The sequence below is a fragment of the Dryobates pubescens genome, chromosome 11, assembly GCF_014839835.1.
Source record: "Dryobates pubescens isolate bDryPub1 chromosome 11, bDryPub1.pri, whole genome shotgun sequence".
NCBI classification, from domain to species: domain Eukaryota; kingdom Metazoa; phylum Chordata; class Aves; order Piciformes; family Picidae; genus Dryobates; species Dryobates pubescens.
In genome coordinates this window covers 34,026,233-34,046,806 of record NC_071622.1, presented here as the reverse complement: position 1 = coordinate 34,046,806, position 20,574 = coordinate 34,026,233, and the positions used below count along the sequence as shown (strand labels likewise).

Below are 20,574 nucleotides of genomic sequence, written 5' to 3'. Positions count from 1 at the left end.
AGGCTTGACCTTATCAAGAAGTTCTTCACAGAGAGATTGGCCATTGGAATGGGCTGCCCAGGGAAGTGGTGGGGTTGATGTCCCTGGAGGTGTTTAAGAAAAGCCTGGATGAGGCACTTAGTGCCATGGTCCAGTTAGGGTTGGGTGATTGGTTGGATGTGATGATCTTGGAGGTCTCATCCAACCTGGTTGATTCTGTGATTCTGTATGGGTTGCCTTTTAACTGTTTAGGACTGCCTGGTGGAGAGCTACTGGCTGAGTGCTTTTTGAGCCACACAGAGCAGTTTGCCTGAAAAGGGGCCAGCTTGGTGCATCTGCATCTTGCTCACGTTTTACACAACGTTTACAAGACTTTCTAAAGGCACTGCCTATCTGAGGAAACATGAAACCACTCCTGGAAGCACCCAACTGCTTATCCAAACATATGCCTCTGTCACCATGCCAGGGTGGCCACGTACCAGCTCCTTCCATCCACCAGAAGCCCAGCAAGCCACAACCAAGTCCTTTGCCTGTCCCCAAGATGCACAACGCTGCCAACAAAGTGCACACACACCTCTCTGATCCTTGCTTTGCAAGTTAAATGCCTGTAATCTTAGGCTGGAGGTTAGGAGGAAGGTCTACACAGAGAGAGTGATTGCCCATTGGAATGGGCTGCCCAGGGAGGTGGTGGAGTCACCATCACTGGCGGTGTTCAGGAGGAGACTTGATAGGGTGCTTGGTGCCATGGTTTAGTTGATTCGGTGGTGTTGGATGATAGGTTGGACATGATGATCTTGAAGGTCTCTTCCAACCTGGTCTATTCTATTCTATTCATGACAACTCACAATCAACTGGCCAAGCAGCCAGGACTCTCAAGAGCAGGGATTTCCCCAAGGGAACTCAGGTGTTTTCTGCTCTGCCCCAACCTGACACTGCCAGGTGTGGAGCCTGTCAGAGCAGGTACGGTTCTGGGGGACAGAAAACTCTGTCTGAGAGGACTAAAAGAACCAGGAAGACTTAAAAGAACCTTTCAGGATTAAATAGCTTAATTTTGATGAAAAAGTCAACCTGGACAACTCTGCTGTGCCTGAAGACAGAATGTAACAATTGTATGCAGGGCAACAGATCCTCAACTCCTGCTGCATCCAGCAGCCTGCCTGCGTGGAGCCGCAGCTCTTCTCCACTGTTCTGAGGAAAGCTTTTGTTAGGAGAAGACAGTCTGTTGTAATTTTGTAGCAGCTGTGCTCCACTAAAAACCCCACCACATGCCATGTTAAAAGGCACTTGTCCATCAGGATGAACTCCTTCACACCAAAGGAATCTACGGCTCCCATCTCGCGCTGGGGTCTGCTGGCAGCAGTTCCTGCTCCCTGCAGCGCTTGCCAAGATCACTTCTGCTATTCAAAGGCCACTCAAGACACTCCAGATCCTCCATATGCTATTCTGAAGGCAGAGCTACAGATGCAAGGATTTACTAAAAATGTCCTTTCTAACATCTTGATGCTCACAGCAGACTGGCAGGTCTGAAGAGCATCTGGGAAGACAAACCCCTCCGCTTCCAATCGCGGATCCAGGGAGGTTCTCCTCCCCCTCTGCTCTGCCCTAGGCAGGCCCCACCTGGAATACTGCATCCAGTTCTGGGCTCCCCAGTTCAAGAGGGGCAGGAATCTACTTGAGAGAGTCCAAGGGAGTTCTACAAGGATGCTGAAGGGACTGGAGCACTGCCTGATGAGGAGAGGCTGAGAGCCCTGGGGCTGTTTAGTCTGGAGAGGAGAAGACTGAGAGGGGATTTAATCAAAGTATAAATATCTGAGGGCTGGGGGTCAGGAAGGAAGGGACAGGACAGGCTCTGCTCACTTGTGCCCTGTGATAGGACAAGGGGCAATGGACAGAAACTGCAGCACAAGAAGTTCCACCTCAGCATGAGGAATAACTTTACTGTGAGGGTCCCAGAGCACTGGAAGAGGCTGCCCAGAGAGGTTGTGGAGTCTCCTTCTCTGGAGACTTTCCAGCCCTGTCTGGATGCACTCCTGTGCAACCTGTGCTAGATTCTATGCTCTGACAGAGGGGTTGGAACTGAAGATCTCCAGAGGTTCCTTCCAACCCCTAACATCCTGTGATCCAACACCTCCTTGTTCTTTTCCCCCTTCACTCCAGGGCACCACCAGCAAGCCACCCAGCTGTGCTTGCCCATTCCCCTAAATGAGCAGTGCTGGAACACTTGAACAAAAGTGAAAATCAAGCAAAAACTACTGGAAGGCTCCAATCTGCACCACCAGTGGGCACAGAGCTTCACCCACAAGGGCCACATGATTCTCTGCCTTCTAGGCAATGAAAAAGCTCCTGTTGTATTCTGTCCAAGTCACTCACTCCATTACTCTGCCTGAAAGACAATTTTTTTCAGCAAACTACAGCCTCATGAAGTGCAAAGTCTGTTTCTGCCTCAATGGAACTTTGAACATGTGTTTCAGAACTGAAAAGAGGAGGGCAGGGAGGAGACAGAGAGACACTCACAGAGGACAAGTGATTAAACACAGTGAAAGTTCAGAGTATGACACACAGATTAGTCAGCCTTGTTCTGAAGCCAGCAAAATAAGAGTGAATTCAAATCATCAGCTAATGCTCCTAGGAGGTTTGCTTTCACCTCACCTGGGTGCACACAAATAATGGCAAAAGACCTTCTCCCTCCCTGGAGGTCACAGAACCACAGAAACATTCAGGTTGGAAAAGACCCTCAGGATCACCAAGTCCAATCCACAACCCTACTCTACAAGGTTCACCCTTAATCCAGATTCCCAAGCACTTCATCCAAACACACCCAGGGTTAGTGACTCCACCACCTCCCTGGGCAGCACATGCCAATGCCTGACCACTCTTGCCATGAAAAAGATATTCCTAATGTCCAGTCTAAACCTCCCCAGTCACAGCTTGAGGCTGTTCCCTCTTGTTCTGTCACTAATCACCTGTGAGAGGAGACCAGCACCAGCCTCTCCACAACCTCCTTTCAGGTAGTTGTAGAGAGCCATGAGGTCTCCTCTCAGCCTCCTCTTTTCCAAACTAACCATCCCCAGCTCCTTCAGTTGCCCTTTATCAGATTTATTCTCCAGGCCCTTCCCCAGCTTCCTTGCCCTCCTCTGCACTGGCTCCAGCACCTCTTGCACTGAAGTGCCCAAAACTGGACACAATACTTGAGGTGTGGCCCCCCCAGAGCTGAGTACAAGGGGACAATCCCCTCCCTGCTCCTGCTGGACACAGCATTTCTAATCCCAGCCAGGATGCCGTTGGCTTTCTTGGCCACCTGGGCACACTGCTGCCTCCTATTCAGTTGCTTGTCCTTTAGAACCCTCAGGTCCCTCTCTTTCAGGCAGCTCTCCAGCCACACTGCCCCAAACCATTCAAGGCCAGGCTGGATGAGGCCTTGAGCAACCTGGTCTGGTGTGAGGAGTCCCTGTCCATCAGAGAGGTTGGAGTAGATGACCTCTAAGGTGCCTTCCAACCTAAAGCCTTTTCACAGTTTACCTACAATCAACACAAAAGAGTGGCTGAATACCTGTTCCTGGTAGTGAAATTCATTATCCTCAATCTTCTGGATTTCTTCCCATATCCTGTAAAGCAGGGAGAAGAGAATAAAAGTGTATTTCCTTCATTATTCCACAACATTCATGAAGACTCTGAAAGGCATCAATGGGGAGCTCAGTGACTCATTCAGGTACAGGACACAGAGGCCAGCATTATATACACTGCCCTTCCATCTTCTTAACTGACAGAGAATCAATCACAGAATGTCAGGGGCTGGAAGGGACCTGAAGAGATCATCCAGTCCAACCTCCTGCCAGAACAGGAGCACCTAGAGCAGATCACACAGCAACTCATCCAGGCAGGTGTTGAGGTATCTCCAGAGAGGGGGAGACTACAACCCCCCTGGTCAGCCTGTTCCACTGTTCTGTCACCCTCACAGCACAAAAATTTTTCCTCCTATTTCCATGGAACTTCCTCTGCCTCAACTTCCACCCAGTGCCCCTTGTGCTGTCATTGGGCATCACCCAGCAGAGCCTGGCTCCATCCTCTTGGCACTCACCCTGCACATCTTTATCAACATGAATGAGGTCACTCCTCAGGCTCCTTCTCTCCAAGCTAAGAGCCCTCAGCTCCCTCAGGCTCTCCTCATAAGGAAGATGTTCCTCTCCATTAACAATTTATGTGGCTCCATGCTAGACTCTTTCAAGTAGTTCCCTGAGGTCCTTCCTGAACTGAGTGGCCCAGAACTGGACACAATACTCCAGATGCAGCCTCACCAGAGCAGAGTAAAGGGGGAGGAGAACATCTCAACCTGCTAACCATAGCCCAGAATGGCATTGGCCTTCCTGGCCACAAGAGCATGTTGTTGGCTCATGGTCAACCTCCCATCCACTAGGACCCTCAGGTCCTCTTCCCCTCCAACAGGTCAGTCCCCAACCTCCACTGCTCCATGTTGTTGTTCTTTCCCAGGTGCAAGACTCCACACTTACCCTTGTTGAACTTCATTAAATTTCTCCCTGCTGTTTCCCAGCAAGGAATACTGAGCTCCAAGGAGTAAAAACTTGATACAGAATTGACCTGAAGACTAAGCTCAGAACACTGCAGTCCTGACTGCCAGAGATGTGGCTCAACAGATGTATTTAAACCACAGGCAGAACTGCACCTTATACCTACACTAGTTCAGCTCATTACTGTCAGAAACCTGATCACCACAAATCAAACTACAAGAGCCTGCAAAACAAGAGAGACTGATTCACATTTTACCACTTTCTGTTCAGGATCTGTGAACAATTTTTAAAGGTAGAGCCTAAAACTACCACACACAAACAAATGAAACTGACACTCCACTCCCAGCAGCCTTGCTGCTGGCTCCCCCATTCATGCCATGGGGAAGGGACCGCCTTCCAAAGAGCTGAGGCAGAGGCAAACACTTACCTTTTATCTGGCCCTCTGTTCTGCAGCATCTTCACATACTGAAACACAATGTGGGCCACCTGCAGACAGGAAGGAACAGATTAACTCCTCCAAACACCAGGCAAGCAGTGGGCAAAAAATCAACTTGCAGCAAAACATACCTCGTAGAAGTGCTTGTAACCTTCATCAGTCAAAGTCACAGAGATGCTGAAGATTGAGTAAGTGGAGTTCTGTTCAAAGCCAGTCTCACCATTTCCTCCATACAATGCAAGAGCCCAGCACCTATGGATGGAGTTAAATGCACTTATTAATGACCCATTTTAGCTCTAGGTCAGCTTTGCTGCAATTAGCATTATCAGAGCTTTACTCCAGTGGCCTTCCACCTGTTTGTAGCTTACACAAAGCTTTTCCCACATGAAGAGGTGAATCTCAGGATACAGAATTCAAGAACAACAGTTAAAAACAAAACAAAACAAAATCTAAGTTATCTCTGGGACACCTCTTAAAAATCAGTCACAGGTATTGCTGATCACAAACCAGAAACCAACTTATTTCTTAGTTGGGTCTATCATCAATTTAAATGTCACTGAAAAATGCTGTGACAAGAAAGCAGGCCCAGTCTGCTTTGACACACCTAGGAAAAACAGAGACACAGGACAGAGTTTGCCTTTCTTTTAATCACAGCAAAGCACTTTGCTCTGGTGAGACCTCACCTGGAGTACTGTGTCCAGGTGTGGAGCACTCAGTATAGGAAGGACATGGACCTGAAGGAACAGGCCCAGAGGAGGGCCATGAAAATGATCAGGGGGTTTGGAGCACCTCTGCTATGAGAACAGGCTGAGGGAGCTGGGGGTGTTCAGCCTGGAGAAGAGGAGGCTCCAGGGAGACCTAATAGCAGCCTGCCAGTACCTGAAGGGGGCTACAGGAAGGATGGGAAGAGACTGTTTGCAAAGGCCTGCAGTGACAGGACAAGGGGCAATGGCTTCACACTGGAGAAGAGCAGATGTAGATAGGATATTAAGAACAAGTTCTTTACTATGAGGGTGGTGGAACACTGGAACAGGTTGCCCAGGGAGGTGGTTGAGGCCCCATGCCTGGAGATACTCAAGGTGAGGCTCAACGAGGCCCTGGGCAACCTGATCGAGCTGGGGATGTCCCTGCTGACTGTGGGGAGGTTGGACTGGAAGACCCTGGGAGGTCCCTTCCAGCCTGGACCAGTCTATGATTCAATGATTTATTATCCTTATTAAAAAAAATACATACTTTTTCCTAAGAAGAGACAGAACACTGCCTTTGCCTTCGTGTCCCACCAACCAGGAAATATAATGGAGAGGCTTCACCCTAAAAGAAAACGTGAAGGAGATGAAACATCAGCAGTAGTATTTCACAGAAAGAACTCAACCACTAGAAAAATGACTAAAATAAGCACTGTCTATTCCTTCAAGCCAAGTTTTGCATGGAGGCAGCATTAGGATAATAAGCTAAAAACGTGGGAGCTGAGAACATAATGACTGCTGTGAGTCAGTGAGGAATGACATTCATCAGCTGTGCCCCAGCTCCACTCCATTTGTAACAGGAACCATATCTGCATCAGTTCATTTTTAAAAGTGTTCTCCTAGCTGAACCAAAGTGATGTGAATGGATCCAGGCTAGAGGAGGGGAGACTTAGATAGACCTTAGGAAGAAGTTCTTCCCCATGAGGGTGGTGAGACACTGGCACAGGTTGCCCAGGGAGGTGGTGGAAACTTTATCCCTGGAGGTTTTGAAGGCCAGGCTGGATGTGGCTGTGAGCAACCTGATGTAGTGTGAGGTGTCCCTGCCCATGGCAGGGGTGTGGAACTAGATGATCCTTGAGGTCCCTTCCAACCCTAACAATGCTATGATTCTGAATAGCCACTGGCTCTGCAGGTCTGGGCCACTTCACCCACCCTGCAGTCAGAGGTGACCTCCTCAGCACTGGTCTGTCAGTCTGTATCTTAATTCATCATGGGGGAACCAGCTGGACCAGGATCACTATCTTTCTCACCACGTGGTGGCAAGCCCACACCATTCAGTACAGGAACACAGTAAGGAAATGCAGCACCACTGTACCTGTAATACTGCTGCTGTGGTGGAAGTGCCCAAGTGATACTCAGTGAATGAACCTTCCTGATGGGAACAACTGAACACAAAGAAATTGATGAGTGTTAATGACTTAGAGATGAGAATTGTTACAGGATTCAGAACCACAGAGAGCTCTTCTACAAAGAATTCACATCACACAGCTTAGAAGGCATGGAAAGCATTCACTTTCTACTTACCCCTGTAAAGCCTGTGGAATTCTGGGGTGTCAAAAGGCTGAGTCAGGTGGGCAAAGCTGGGTTTGGGTAAACCACTTCAAAGCAAAATTAAGAGTATGATGTTACTGGCAAGGATTCAGGCTTCACTGAGATAATCACCAGAAAGCACCCATAGCTCTGGCTTGACAGAGGCAGTAGAGCAGACAAGCAGAACATGGCCCTCCAGGAGAGCAGCCAGGATCCACAACCCAGCCCAAACTGGAAGGCAGCCTGGCACTTGCCTTCTGCCTGCACAGAGCAACAGCCCAAGACTAGGACACCCCCACCACCTCCTCCCTCTCCTCCTTTCCAAGGCAGTAACAGCAAAAAGCTTGCCTTCATTACAGGGGAAAGACAAGCACAGCAAACAACTCCCTGTGTTGGCCCTGGATCACAAAACCCTGATGGATTGTCTTGTGGGGAAGGAGGAACTACAAGGACACCCCTCTGGGATGGCATTGAGCTTCACAAGCACATGTCCATGCAACACAGAAACAAACACCTTTGCAGAAGCAGAAAATGAAGGGGAAGTAAAATGCTTTTCAAGTCAGCAAACATTCACATTGGAATGAACTGTCAACAAAAGGGGCCAAGTTCTGAGCAGCTGCCACCCCAAGATAGGATGTTCATTTACTTTCTTCATTGTTTTTGACACAGAGCAAAAATAATAATCCAGGTTTGAGTGATTTTCATAAAAACCAAGGCATCAGCAGAGGTTAAGCAAAGGCTGCTGCAAGTTAGCACCAGACAGCTTGCAGGCTAAGTAATTGTTAAGCATAAACAAAGCCTTTCTGAAAGCCAAAACCAAAAATGAATTCCAGTCTTTCATTCCCCTCTTTTCTGCACAGGGAAGTTAATGAACAAAGCCTCATTTCCTTAGTTTCTCTGTTAAGGGATCTCCCCTCCCCCCCTCTCAAAGCCATCACTGAGAATAGATCATTTCATAATTTGTAATGCCTTTATCCATCAAAAACCTCTTACTTATTGGGGATCTTGGAGAAGATCTCTGTCACCCACTTTTCCAAGGTATCCAGTGTCTCTAACGAGGAGAGAGAAAGAGAACACAGAAAGCCAGCAATGCAATTTCCTGAAGATCCACCACAAAGCCTTTTATCTTATCTCACCAGCTGTTGGTCCAAAGAGGCTGCAAGTCAGTCCACTTTCAAATTCCAGAGTTCTAAATCAAAAGCCACAGACCTGCTGGCTTCAGCCTGTTTGTAATTGCCACCAAACTTGGGCCACAGCTCTGGCTCTGTATCTAGTGCTGAACTCTTAGGCTGATTGAAAAAGGATGTAAAGTCCAGCAGCATCTGGTGTGAAAATGAATTAGTGACCTCAGGATCTACTGGATCACCAGCAGTTCAAAGACTCATTCCATGACTGTGTCCAGAGCACACACAGAGGAATGTTCACACCCAAGTGCAGTCTTGCACTGCTAAGAATTCATTTTTCTCATCCTCTTCTAGGAAAGAAATTATCAGGGAACAGAAGTTCCAGGTTTTCACAGGTGACCAATTGGAAATTGCTTGTTTAAGCAAGTGCTCTGAACTCTCAAGTGATGCTGTACATCACAGGATCAGAGGATGTTAGGGTTTGGAAGGGACCTGAGGAGATCATAGAGTCCAACCCCCCCTGCCAGGGCAGGACCATAGAATTTAGCACAGGTCACACAAGAACATACCCAGACAGGGCTGGAAAGTCTCCAGAGAAGGAGACTCCACAACCTCTCTGGGGCAGCCTGTTCTAATGCTCTGTGACCCTCACAGTGAAGAAGTTCCTCCTCATGTTGAGGTGGAACCTCCTGTGCTGTAGTTTACATCCACTGCCCCTTGTCCTATCACAGGGTGCAAGTGAGCAGAGCCTGTCCCCTCCCTCTTGACACCCAGCCCTCAGATATTTATAGACATTGATCAAATCCCCTCTCAATCTTCTCCAGACTACACAGCCTCAGGGCTCTCAGCCTCTCCTCACCAGGCAGTGCTCCAGACCCTTCTTCATCCTTGCAGCCCTCCATTGGACTCTCTCCAGCAGATCCCTGTCCCTTCTGAACTGGAGAGCCCAGAACTGGATGCAATATTCCAGGTGAGGTCTCACCAGGGCAGAGCAGAGGGGGAGGAGAACCTCCCTGAATCTGCTGGGCACACTCCTCTTAATGCACCCCAGGATCCCATTGGCCTTCCTGGCCACAAGGCCACACTACTGTCCTATGCAGAACTTGTTGTGCACCAGCAGTCCCAGGTCCTCCTCCACAGGGCTGCTTTCTAGCAGATCACCTCCTAACCTGTATTGCTGCAGTTTATTCTTCCTTCCCAGCTGCAGGACTCTGCACTTAGCCTTGATGAACCTCATTAGGTTCCTCTCTGCCCAGCTATCAGTCTGTCCAAGTCTCACTGAATGGCCACACAGCCTTCAGGTATCTCAGCCAAGCCTCCCACTTTGGTATTATCAGCAAACTTAATGAGCAGACACATGTTAAACAGCAACCAAGAGGAGGGGGAAAATCATGCTTTCTTCTGTATTAACAGACAGAAATACAAAGTTGGCCTGGCTGCCCATCAGCTACATGATGCTCCCAATCACCAGAAGAAACATCACCATGTAAATTATTATTCAAGAGGCATTCAGTACTTTACAGTCTAGACAGAAAAGAAAAAGCACAGAAGGAAAGAATTACCACCACTGTTATTCCCACTTCCACTTTACAGATGGGAACTGCAATCAGTTTGAGCACTCAGTAAAACCCCCAAGCACATCCATAACTTGGATACACACACAGCTATTTACTTCCAGCACAGGTCTCTACTGCATGCTTCACTTGTAAGACATGTCTTCTCAGCAGCAGCAACCCAGAGGGCTGAAGTCTGCTGAAATGAAACTCAATCCACTTGCAAAGAATGTTTCAGTCTATGGTGGGGGAAAAGCCAGAAGCCCTTCGACCTGTACTCCTCCTAGAGAAATGTGTTTTAACAGCTCATGCCAAACAAGGCAACTGGGAGCACCCCTGTCAGGCTCCCCATCATGTTCTGTGGAGGTTCACAGTTGATGGCAGAGAAATCAGTACCATGAAGTTGTTCAAGTGGTCTGACTCTACATTCCAACAAGATTCTGTTTGAATCAGATCTTGGACATTTTACCTCCTGTGTTAATCTGGAACGGATTCAACAGCTCCAGTCAGAAGTTTCTCAAGAGGCAGGCTGACAGTAACACAGCACAGCTGGTCAAGGCTTGTTTCACTTGCAAATCAGGAAGGAACAGACAAAGTTACCTTTAGATTGCACAACCAAAGTCATGTAGTGAGCAGAGTAATGGCGCTGCCAGAAGTCCCTCAGCCTGGTGTAGGTGTCAATGTTGTTCCTTACGGGCTCGTGTTTGAGCGTCTCCGCGTTACCTGCGGGCAGAAATCACACAATGGTCCAGGCCAAAAGGGACCTCCAAAGGTCATCCAGCCTGACCTCCCTGCAGTCAGCAGGGACATCCCCAACTAGATCAGGCTGCCCAGGGCCTTGTCGAGCGTTACCTTGAATATCTCCAGGGATGGGGCCTCAACCACCTCCCTGGGCAACCTGTTGCAGTGTTCCAGCACCCTCACAGTAAAGATCCTGTTCCTAACATCCAATCTAAATCTGCCCTTCTCTAGTTTGGAGCCATTATCCCTTTTGTCCTGTCACTGCAGGCCTTTGCTAACAGTCTCTCTCCAGCCTTCCTGTAGTCCCCTTCAGGCACTGGCAGGCTGCTATTAGGTCTCCCTGAAGCCTCCTCTTCTCCAGGCTCCAGCTCCCTCAGCCTGTCCTCATAGCAGAGGTGCTCCAACCCCCTGATCACTTTCACGGCCTCCTCTGGACCCTCTTCATCAGGTCCATGTCCTTCCTATATTGAGGACTCCAGAGCAAAGTGTCAGAATCACCTCTCTGGATCTGCTGGCAACACATCTTTGGATACAGCCCAGGCTGTGATTGGCCCAGTACCTAGACCCTGGTTACTGTAAGGCCACATATACCAAGGATCTCTTTTCCTCCCCTTATACTGAACATGATCACAGTCACATGTTAAAAACACCTGACAGAACTCTGGAGTTAAAGGACTGTGAACTGAAATTTAGCATCTCCCAGTCTCTAGTTCCTATGAGAAGGGAGGACAGAGCCCCTCCTGCACTACTGATCACCTGTACCATGCACTGCACAGCTCACTGCATGTTGCAAGCTCTTCCCTCACCAATGGAACTTGCAGAACCAGGGAGGGAAAGAGAGAGGAAAAATGTATGCTGTACAGTACAGGTCACTAGAGACCTGTATGAAAATTCTCAGCTAACTCTGCTGCCCACCACATTACATGCTCCCCAGCACCATGAGGGTGAGGGAGCCAGGACTCTCTGCTGTCCAGGATGTAAAGAACCAACTTGCTTTCTGCTCTCGTCACACAGCTGTGTACTTCTGCAAGTCCAGCAGTGAATTCCTGACTTTGAAAAGCTTCCTTAGGCACAAACCAAGAAACACTTCCCCCCCCCACCCCAGGAAATTTGAATAGCAAAAAAAAAAAGCAAGCTTAAGCAAGACAGAGATGACTCAGAGGGCACCACCTTTACATTAACATCAAGTTACAGGATTTCACCTCTAGGGCAAACTGGCAGCAAAAAGCAGTGCCAGAATGAAAAGCACCTTACACAGCAGGCAGCTGCTTTTGTTCTCAAGCACTGTGCTGTGAAATGAGTAGCCACTTTAATACTTCTGAGAAAGGTTAGTGTTTGCTGTGATAAGACAGCTCATGGTAGTGCACCTTTTCAGTGGTGAAAAGTTCATCACTGCTTGATAACATCAATTCAGAACTCACCCCAAAAAAACTTCTTCATTGGATGTCCAGGCTTGGCAAGACTCCCAAAGAGCATCTCCTTTCTGTTTGCATCAGAGGGTCTTGCCAGCTGATACTCTGTCAATGGAAACGATTTTCAGTGGCATGCATGGAAATTTGAGGTCATGTTCTCACAGAACAAAGCAAAGCACAAACCTCAACCAAACTGAGAAGCAGACACACCAGATGTGACCTGCAATGTGCTTTAATGTAGGATGGAGTGGGGAAACAGGGTAAGAAGCAGGACTTGCTAACAACAGTGAACTTCAGTCAAGAGAAGGGGAAAAGCACAGCTCCTTCCTGAGAAGTGAAGATAAGGATAAGGAGGGGAAGCATGTAAAGCCCCAACCTGCCCTGTTTGGACATTCTCCATCTGTTCAATTTGATGGGAACCAAAGGCTACTGACATTCTACAGGGTCAGGCCTTGCAGAAAGGGACAGAGAACAAATTACAAACCTGCTGCCCCTGTACAGCACACAGAAAAACTTCTGGCCCAGTAACAAAATAAGAAATGGAAAGCTTAACAAGGTACTGCAAAAAAATGCAGTTCTGCAATCAGTTTACACCAGTTTGGGTGTTCTGCCAAAATTTTACCTTCTTGAGCTGCATTTTCTTGTTCCTGTTTCTGCTGGTAATAAGAGAGGTGCAGAGGAGAGCTCTTTTGGCTGGGTTATGCTGCAGCCAGCTGATCAAGCTGACAATTTACCAGGCAGCTCATTAGTATAGTGTCAGTACAAGGGAAGGAGAAGATTTGCATGACCAAGGCAGGGCAAGTGAAGGCATAAACTGGCTTAAGCTGTTGAAGAACCACACCTTAATCGACAGGCCCTTGCTTATATTGACACTGAATCACTAAGATCAAATTGCTCTTTTTCCCTTGCCAGAAGAGGAGGTCTTGGAGCAGATATTTGAACCACTTGGTGTATCTGCCAACAGCAGGGCTTCTTCTAAACCTGTGTATTTTTATAGGTAGTCTGAGGGTATTTGTTATATCTTGGGGAAAACCCAGTGACCACTCCACTCACTTCTACACCTGGCTCAATTTCTTTCTGTGAAGCAGTTGTGCAGTCAGGTGTTAGAAGGAGACAAGTACAAGCACCTCGATTTATTGCATCAACTCCACATAGGACTGAAAAGAGCACTGGGGCTACAGGGATGTAGTTCCCTGAAGGACATCCACATGTTCAAGTAACTGCCCCACCAGTTACTGCCAAACCACTTGAAACTCTTAACTTCTAATTCAAGAAATGAGAGGATAAACTTCTGCAGTGATGGCCTCCCATTCAGTCTCTCTCGTCTAACGGCCACTGATATCGGTTGAACTTAAACTGAAGAGCTAGCTCTCTGTCAAGTTAGTTGAACTAGACTGAAGCTCAGAAGGGAACCCCATGACCAGTGTCACCAAACAGGTTTAGGAAGATGAGCTAAACATAAAGGAAAAGGTACTTTTACTTACCACTGTCTACAGCCTCGACTTCTCGGTCTATTGCATCCCTGATCATTAGTGGGTGAATAAAGAACTGTGCCCACCTAGGAAACAAAAGAATCACACATTTCTCTTCAGTGTCTACTGAAGTAGGGCAAAACCCCAGTAATTAAACCCAGCATCTGCTATTTCAGTTTATAATGTTGCTTGTCTCACTACAAATGATGTAACCCCTGACTACACTGTCTTGAGGAACGCCAAGTGCCAGTTGTGCGACACTAGCCGAAACCAAAGGGAGAGGGTTCCCTGCACACCACATGGCAATGAATTGGTTGGACACAGCAGGGTGCAGGACTGTCTGCACTTACAACCCAAGAATGATCATACCAGGTCAAGACAAGACCTAGTCTGGGACCAGTATCAGATGCTTCAGATGAAATCCTCAGCTCTTCATTAGGAACAATCATAGAATCACAGAATCAACCAGGTTGGAAAAGACCTCAGAGATCATCAAGTCCAACCTATTACCTAACACCTCCTGACAACTAAACCATGGCTCCAAGTGCCATGTCCAACCCTCTACTGAACACCTCCAGTGATGGTGACTCCACCACCTCCCTGGGCAGCACATTCCAATGGCCAATCTCTCTTTCTGTGAAGAGCTTCTTGAGGAAAAAGTTCTTCACCGAGCGAGTCGTTCGCCATTGGAATGTGCTGCCCAGGGAGGTGGTGGAGTCACCGTCCCTGGAGGTGTTCAAGGGGAGATTGGACGTGGCACTTGGTGCCATGGTCTAGTCATGAAGTCTGTTGGGACAGGTTGGACTTGATGATCCTTGGGGTCTCTTCCAACCTTGGTTATACTGTGATAAGGTCAAGCCTAAACTTCGCCCTGCACAGCTTGAGACTGTGTCCTCTTGTTCTGGTGCTGGTTGCCTGGGAGAAGAGACCAACTCCCACCTGGATACAACCTCCTTTCAGGTAGTTGTAGAGAGCAATAAGGTCTCCCCTGAGCCTCCTCCTCTCCATGCTAAACACCCCCAGCTCCCTCAACCTCTCCTGACAGGGTAATACTGCCCTAAGGAATGTTCCTTCCTAACTGCAGGCAACAAATTATTGATTTATGTCCTGAAATGTAGTCTTTTTAATATCCAATTTTACTGTCTACTACTGTCTACAGTGTTGTCATCTGGATCCATCTCCTCTCCTGTACACATAGAGAGCAGAGCAACAGAAAGGGACAGATCTACAGTGAAAACTCTACAAGGGAAAGGGACAGATCTACAGTGAAAACTCTGCAGATGGCTGACAGAGAACCTAGAATGTGTTTAATTTTTGATCTAGGATGTGTTTAATTTGCTGATGCATTGAACTGACTGAAGCATGAGGTTAACAGTAATACAGAAATGCAGAATACAGAATTAGAATACATAGAATACATAGAATAAACCAGGTTGGAAGAGACCTTCAAGATCATCGCGTCCAACCCATCAACCAATCCAACTCCGCCCAAGCAACTAACCCACGGCACCAAGCACCCCGTCAAGTCTTCTCCTAAAAACCTCCAGTGATGGTGACTCCACCACCTCCCCAGGCAGCCCATTCCAATGTGCAATCACTCTTTCTGTATAGAACTTTTTTCTAACATCCAGCCTGAATCTCCCCTGGCGCAGCCTGAGACTGTGTCCTCTTGTTCTGGTACTGCTTGCCTGGGAGAAGAGACCAACATCCGTCTGTCTACAACTTCCCTTCAGGTAGTTGTAGAGAGTAATAAGGTCACCCCTCAGTCTCCTCTTCTCCAGGCTAAGCAACCCCAGCTCCCTCAGCCTCTCCTCGTAGGGCTTATGTTCCAAACCCCTCACCAACTTTGTTGCCCTTTTCTGGACTCGTTCCAGCAAGTCAACCTCCTTCCTAAACTGAGGGGCCCAGAACTGGACACAGTACTCGAGGTGCGGCCTAACCAGTGCAGTGTACAGGGGCAGAATGACCTCCCTGCTCCTGCTGGCCACACTGTTCCTGATGCAGGCCAGGATGCCATTGGCCCTCTTAGCTGCCTGGGCACACTGCAGGCTCATGTTCAGTCTACCGTCGACCAGCACCCCCAGGTCCCTCTCAGCCTGACTGCTCTCCAGCCACTCTGACCCCAGCCTGTAGCTCTGCATGGGGTTGCTGTGGCCAATGTGCAGAACCCGGCACTTGGATGTGTTAAATCTCATGCCATTGGACTCTGCCCAACTGCCCAGCCTGTCGAGGTCCCTCTGCAGAGCCTCTCTACCCTCCAGCAGATCAACTCCTGCCCCCAGCTTGGTGTCGTCAGCAAATTTACTGATGATGGACTCGATGCCCTCGTCCAGATCATCAATAAAGATGTTAAAGAGCAAGGGGCCCAGCACTGATCCCTGGGGCACACCACTGGTGACTGGCTGCCAGCTGGATGTGGCACCATTCACTACCACTCTCTGGGCTCGGCCCTCCAGCCAGTTCCTAACCCATCTCAGTGTGCTCCCATCCAAGCCATGGGCTGACAGCTTGGCCAGGAGTTTGCTATGGGGAACGGTGTCAAAGGCCTTGCTGAGGTCCAGGTAGACTACATCCACAGGCCTCCCCACATCCACCAGGCGGGTCACCTGATCATAGAAGGAGATCAGGTTGGTCAGGCAGGACCTGCCCTTCCTAAACCCATGCTGGCTGGGCCTGATCCCTTGGCCATCCTCTAAGTGTTGCGTGATTGCACTCAGGATGACCTGCTCCATAATCTTTCCTGGCACTGAGGTCAGGCGGTTGGAAAAGACCTTTGAGATCAGCAAGTCCATTCTACCACCCAACACCATCTGATCAACTAAACCATGGCACCGAGTGCCTCATCCAGTCTCTTTTATGGCTGGCAGCTCTACAGATACAGGACTCCCTAAGCTAGATTAAAGTGCAAATGAAAACTGAATTTGGCCCAGTGAAGTAAGATTTAGGCAACACATGGTGAAATGTGCAAACACTTGTTCTGGGTGTCCCTGCAGGAATCTGGTTTGTGGAAGTACATTGGCAGTGGAGGCTGCTGTCCCACAAGGATACTCGGCTGCCATGCCCCCATGAGCGAGTCATCTCCTTCCCCTCGAGGAAACCATGCCAAGAGCTGGACCTGTCTTGTCCCAGTATACCCCACAGCACAGACCAACATATCTAATACCTTTTGGCAAGAGATATGCACCTAACTGACTAACCTGTATCGTGAGCACAGCATCCTTTTGAAGCACATTCTGAACTGCAGCTCTCAAGGCTGCCCTCCCACCTGCCATGAGGGCTTACACCCAGGAACAAAGAAACTTGGGAAAAACCACTCACTCTCTCAGGACAGAGGATGAGTCCATGGGACTCTGAGACCACAAAATCATAGAATGGTCTGGGCTGAAAGGGACCTCCAAAGGTCACCCAGTCCAACCTCCCCACAGTCAGCAGGGACATCCCCAACTAGATCAGGTTGCCCAGAGCCTTGTCGAGCATCACCTTGAATATCTCCAGGCATGGGGCCTCAATCACCTCCCTGGGCAACCTGTTCCAGTGTTCCATCACCCTCATACTAAAGAACTTGTTCCTCACATCCAATCTAAATCTGCTCTGCTCTATTTTGAAGCCATCGCCCCTTGTCCTGTCACTGCAGGCCTTTGCAAGCAGTCTCTCTGCAGCCTTCCTATAGCCCCCTTCAGGTACTGGCAGGCTGCTATTAGGTCTCCCTGGAGCCTCCTCCTCTTCTCCAGGCTGAACACCCCCAGCTCCCTCAGCCTGTCCTTGCAGCACAGGTGCTCCAAAACCCTGATCATTTTCATGGCCCTCCTCTGGACCTTCTCCATCAGGTCCATGTCCTTCCTATCTTGAGGACTCCAGACCTGGACACAGTACTCCAGGTGAGGTCTCACCAGAGAAGAGCAAAGTGGCATAATCACCTCTCTGGATCTGCTGGCCACACATCTTTTGGTGCAGCCCAGGCTGTGATTTGCTTTCTGTGCTGCAAGCTCACACTGCCTACTCATGTCCAGCTTCTCATCCATCAGCCCCCCAAGTCCTTTTCCACAGGGCTGCTTTCTAACATCTCATCCCCCAGTGTCTATTGATAGTGAGGATTGTCCTGGCCACTTCCCCCTAAACAGCTGTCATGCTGCATAAGATTTATTCTGCCACCAATGCTACTTAAAAAAAACAAATCCAAAAGCATGAAGACTTAGACATGGATCCTAGACACCCCACTGCACTGGCTCTGCCTCACAAACATTAACCTGCCCAAAGGGAAATAGTCTTTCCTTGGATCCAAGGGCCACTGTTGCAGGGTGAGTACCTACGGACGTTGAGCAACAGCCTTCTTCAGCCCAAAATGAAGAAGAGCTACACCCAAGCTCCTGAGGCACACAAACATTCCTGCACACCTAGTCACCATTCCTGTGAAGTTACCTATCCAGTGCTTCTTTGAAGTACTTCCTCTGCACATCAAACTGGAAGACGGTGCGCTCGCAGTCGGTCGAAGCGTTGTCACTGCCCCCATGCTTCTTCAGGAACACGTCAAACCCATTCTCATCTGGGTACTTCAAGCTGCCCATAAAAACCACTGGGGGGGAGGGAAAGAAAATCAGCAAGGTTACCAAAGTGACATTAATTTGCTGTCCCAACTGGCAGCTACAGCTATCCTTCCTCAGCACAGTGCTACCTACAATTGACTCACAGCTCACACGCAGAGGTTAACTACTGACCAGCAATAGACTGTGTGCGACTGCTGTGACCTGCCTTCAGCAGGGGGCTTAAAGAGACTGCAAACAGCAGTGCCTTTCTAGGCATGTTTGGCTTCCCTAAGTCAAGACTTGTATTTTAGAGAGGTCTAGACAGAAATTTCATGGGGGTCCTGGCCCTGCTTTTCTTTGCTAGGGACAAAGGTGTGCAGCACCAGCCTCGTTCATAAAGCCACTGGTAACGTGCACATTGCACAAAGAGCAGTAACGTGTACCTGAGGACACAACCTGACAGGGAGTGAGAGGCACCTTCTCTTCTTCCAGGTGGGGTCTCACTAGGGCAGAACAGAGCGGGAGGAGAACCCCCCTGCATCCCCACACTCCTCTTAATGCACCCCAGGGTCCCATTGGCTGCCTTGGCCACAAGGGCACATTGCTGTCCTATGCAGAACTTGCTGTCCACCAGGACTCCCAGGTCCTTCTCCACAGGGCTGCTCTCCAGCAGATCACCTCCTAACCTGTACTGCTGCAGTTTATTCTTCCTTCCCAGGTGCAGGACTCTGCACTTAGCCTTGATGAACCTCATTAGGTTCCTCTCTGCCCAGCTCAAAGTCTGTCCAAGTCTTGCTGAAAACAGCAAAGCACACCTGAGGACACAGCCTGACAGGGAGTATGGGGCACCTTCTGAACAGCAAAGAGCACCTGAAGACACAGCCTGACAGGGAGTGTGGGGCACCTTCTGAACAGCAAAGAGCACCTGAAGACACAGCCTGACAGGGAGTGTGGGGCACCTTCTGAACAGCAAAGCACACCTGAAGACACAGCCTGACAGGGAGTGTGGGGCACCTTCTGAACAGCAAAGAGCACCTGAGGACACAGCCTGACAGGGAGTGTGGGGCACCTTCTGAACAGCAAAGAGCACCTGAGGACACAGCCTGACAGGGAGTGTGGGGCACCTTCTGAACAGCAAAGAGCACCTGAAGACACAGCCTGACAGGGAGTGTGGGGCACCTTCTGAACAGCAAAGAGCACCTGAAGACACAGCCTGACAGGGAGTGTGGGGCACCTTCTGAACAGCAAAGAGCACCTGAGGACACAGCCTGACAGGGAGTGTGGGGCACCTTCTAAACAGCAAAGAGCACCTGAGGACACAGCCTGACAGGGAGTGTGGGGCACCTTCTGAACAGCAAAGAGCACCTGAAGACACAGCCTGACAGGCACCTTCTGAACAGCAAAGAGCACCTGAGGACACAGCCTGACAGGGAGTATGGGGCACCTTCTGAACAGCAAAGAGCACCTGAGGACACAGCCTGACAGGGAGTGTGGGGCACCTGAACAGCAAAGAGCACCTGAAGACACAGCCTGACAGGGAGTATGGGGCACCTTCTGAACAGCAAAGAGCACCTGAGGACACAGCCTGACAGGGAGTGTGGGGCACCTTCTGAACAGCAAAGCACACCTGAGGACACAGCCTGACAGGGAGTGTGGGGCACCTTCTGAACAGCAAAGAGCACCTGAGGACACAGCCTGACAGGGAGTGTGGGGCACCTTCTGAACAGCAAAGAGCACCTGAAGACACAGCCTGACAGGGAGTGTGGGGCACCTTCTGAACAGCAAAGAGCACCTGAAGACACAGCCTGACAGGGAGTGTGGGGCACCTTCTGAACAGCAAAGAGCACCTGAGGACACAGCCTGACAGGGAGTGTGGGGCACCTTCTGAACAGCAAAGAGCACCTGAAGACACAGCCTGACAGGGAGTGTGGGGCACCTTCTGAACAGCAAAGAGCACCTGAAGACACAGCCTGACAGGGAGTATGGGGCACCTTCTGAACAGCAAAGAGCACCTGAAGACACAGCCTGACAGGGAGTATGGGGCACCTTCTGAACAGCAAAGAGCACCTGAAGACACAGCCTGACAGGGAGTATGGGGCACCTTCTCCCACAGTAAGAGTTTCTTACAAATCAGTATACATTTCTTTAACTAATGGAAACAGATGATAGGGCAGCTGACACCATACTAAAAGACTACAGAAATTCAGAGCTAGACAGCAGTTATTTTGCACTGAAGCTGGAGCAGATAAAGGAGGAGCAAACACATACTATGTTCCAGGAAGTGTGCTAATCCAGGCAGGTCTTCAGGATCAGAGAAGCTGCCAACACCAATGGCAAGGGCTGCTGCAGACTAGAGAAAATAAAACACACTCAGAAAAAAAATGCTTCAAGAAACACTTCAGGCAAATGACAGAAGCAGGAGATAAATCAGTCAGGACATGCACAAGACAAAACTCTAGTTTGAAGGCCCAGTCACAAGCTTTCAAACAACAAGAAAGTTCCCCACCTGTCTTTTCACCCTACAGCTTTAAG

At 49.2% G+C, this 20,574-nt stretch overlaps 1 protein-coding gene across 1 annotated transcript in view; it reads right to left on the bottom strand.

Moving 5' to 3' along the window:
- Positions 1-20,574, bottom strand: part of NRDC (nardilysin convertase) — a 41,398-nt gene that overhangs the window by 14,767 nt on the left and 6,057 nt on the right. Inside the window, exons 3-14 of the mRNA XM_054165118.1 lie at positions 20,311-20,392; positions 17,939-18,092; positions 13,532-13,605; positions 12,057-12,152; positions 10,495-10,617; positions 8,211-8,268; positions 7,212-7,285; positions 7,003-7,072; positions 6,175-6,252; positions 5,073-5,193; positions 4,933-4,991; positions 3,530-3,584 (exon numbers count right to left, since the gene is read on the bottom strand). Of these exons, the coding sequence (XP_054021093.1) occupies positions 3,530-3,584; positions 4,933-4,991; positions 5,073-5,193; positions 6,175-6,252; positions 7,003-7,072; positions 7,212-7,285; positions 8,211-8,268; positions 10,495-10,617; positions 12,057-12,152; positions 13,532-13,605; positions 17,939-18,092; positions 20,311-20,392 (1,044 nt within the window). The remainder of the gene's footprint in view (positions 1-3,529; positions 3,585-4,932; positions 4,992-5,072; positions 5,194-6,174; positions 6,253-7,002; positions 7,073-7,211; positions 7,286-8,210; positions 8,269-10,494; positions 10,618-12,056; positions 12,153-13,531; positions 13,606-17,938; positions 18,093-20,310; positions 20,393-20,574) is intronic.